Source organism: Phytophthora parasitica (genome assembly GCF_000247585.1).
Source record: "Phytophthora parasitica INRA-310 unplaced genomic scaffold supercont2.30, whole genome shotgun sequence".
Taxonomy (NCBI): Eukaryota; Oomycota; class Peronosporomycetes; order Peronosporales; family Peronosporaceae; genus Phytophthora; species Phytophthora nicotianae.
In genome coordinates this window covers 211,521-213,333 of record NW_008649016.1, presented here as the reverse complement: position 1 = coordinate 213,333, position 1,813 = coordinate 211,521, and the positions used below count along the sequence as shown (strand labels likewise).

General features: G+C 49.0%; 2 protein-coding genes across 2 annotated transcripts; both read left to right on the top strand.

Annotated features, from left to right (window-relative positions):
* Positions 1 to 110: 110 nt before the first annotated feature.
* On the top strand, positions 111 to 365 carry PPTG_23094 (hypothetical protein; the record flags this gene model as incomplete). Its single annotated transcript, XM_008908437.1, has 1 exon — positions 111 to 365. The coding sequence occupies one exon, from the start codon at positions 111 to 113 to the stop codon at positions 363 to 365; it is 255 nt and encodes an 84-aa protein (XP_008906685.1).
* A 979-nt stretch (positions 366 to 1,344) lies between these two features.
* PPTG_12417 (hypothetical protein) lies at positions 1,345 to 1,672 on the top strand (the record flags this gene model as incomplete). The annotated part of the gene is made up of 2 exons (XM_008908436.1): positions 1,345 to 1,596; positions 1,667 to 1,672. The coding sequence occupies 2 exons, from the start codon at positions 1,345 to 1,347 to the stop codon at positions 1,670 to 1,672; spliced, it is 258 nt and encodes an 85-aa protein (XP_008906684.1).
* Between the last annotated feature and the right edge of the window lie 141 nt (positions 1,673 to 1,813).

Sequence of the window (1,813 nt, the reverse complement as noted above, 5' to 3'; positions counted from 1 at the left end):
TGAGCTTGAAGATTCATCCTCCTCCTGATGCACGCCTACTAAATCTGGAGAACGCAGTAACCACGACCACAACGAACTATGACGTCCCACTCAAAGGCATCAACTACCACATGCACGCGAAGAATACCCCGTTAATATTTTCTCGCTTCGCTACTGCTACTTTTGAAGACAATACAAACCCAAGTCCGTACATTATCTCAATGGCAAACAATCACTCACTGGATTTCAGTTGCCTCGCCTTCGAGAACGAGACACTATCAGCTATGACCACACTACCGGGTGACGCCTGTACGGTGGGTGTCGGTACGTCGATACTAGAGGCCGCCAAGGTTGCACGTATTGAACTACCGTCACACACCGGATGAACAGTGAACTGTATCGCCCTATCAACGGTGTGTTCGGGGACTCCTCCCAGCTGGCGAGCGATCTCCACACAGTCGGGAATGGTTGTACTCCCAACTATCGAGTCATTTACTGCAGTACAGAAGGGAGTTGAGGCTACAGCAGCATTCTATACGCGAACGATCTAAAGTGGCCTAATCGTGGCGATCTGTTCGTGCTATCCATTCATTGGGGGCCGAATTGGGCGTATCGTGAACACGATGATTAGGTTTTTCGCCGTGAACATGCACACCGAGTTATTGATGAACTTGATGCCGATCTTATATACGGCCACTCGTCGCACCATATTCGTGGTATGGAGCTCTGCCGAGGCTAGTTAATCATCTATGGCGCTGGGTATTTAGTAAATGACTATGAGGGATTTACGAAACGCGCTGGTACAGCTTACAACACTTTGGGTGCGTTGTTTTTTTTTTGTGACGGGGTCACACAGCACCTTGCGCTGAGGAAGCAAGCTTCCAAGAGTATACAAACTCTAATTGAACGACAGTTCACGTGTCCCTGGGGACGAAGTACTCAGTTAAGGGTACGTTTAAGACTGAGTGTATCTATAGGTAAGTTTAGCTTGGTTTCTAATACAAACTGTAAGTCACCAATAGTAAAACTATGTAGATATGCGACAGAACCGGTAAAACACACATAACTAAGGTTTTACACACAGAAAATGAGAGAACACATACAATGTACGTGGTGCACATCAATGTCACGTCACACCACACCAATTGCATTGGTTAAAACACACCAAACTCGGGTGTCTACACATCACTCAATATTAGCGAATCACGACCTTAGTTAAGACAGTGACTGAGCCAATCACCGTCTTTAAAGCCATTTCCTAACAGCCTTCATCCAGCAAAACACTGAACTCTGGACTCCTCCCTCCCTCCCCTCTCTCAACGAAAGATGCCCACGACGACCATGTGGACAACTGTCTGTAGCGACATGGCTCGTGAGGACTCCCAGCTGCTCATGGAAGACATGAAGGTATTCATCGTTGTCAAGAGCCAGCTGGTTCCATGCGTCGTGTGTGCGCTGACCAAGCCACACAAGATGCGTTACCAACTGCTGAAGTGCTCCTCGGAAACATGCAAGGAAGCAGCACCGTATGACGAGTGTCTGTGGAAGGGGAAGGTGCTTACGTACCAAGGTTTGAACCGCGTGACGATCACGGAGACCGTTGCTCACGAGACACTGGTGAGGGAGCCCCAAAAACCCAAGATGACCCCTCGACTCAAGGACTACGGCCGTGAAATGGCAACTCAAGGGTTGAAGCCGGCTCGGATTCGCAATGGAATGGCACGGCGGTTTGGGCTGACGGAGAAGGAGATGCCGACGCTGCGTCAAGTGCAATGGTTCGTCAGCAGCTATTCAAAGAAGAATCTCCACCGCAATGACGACTATGACGAAATCC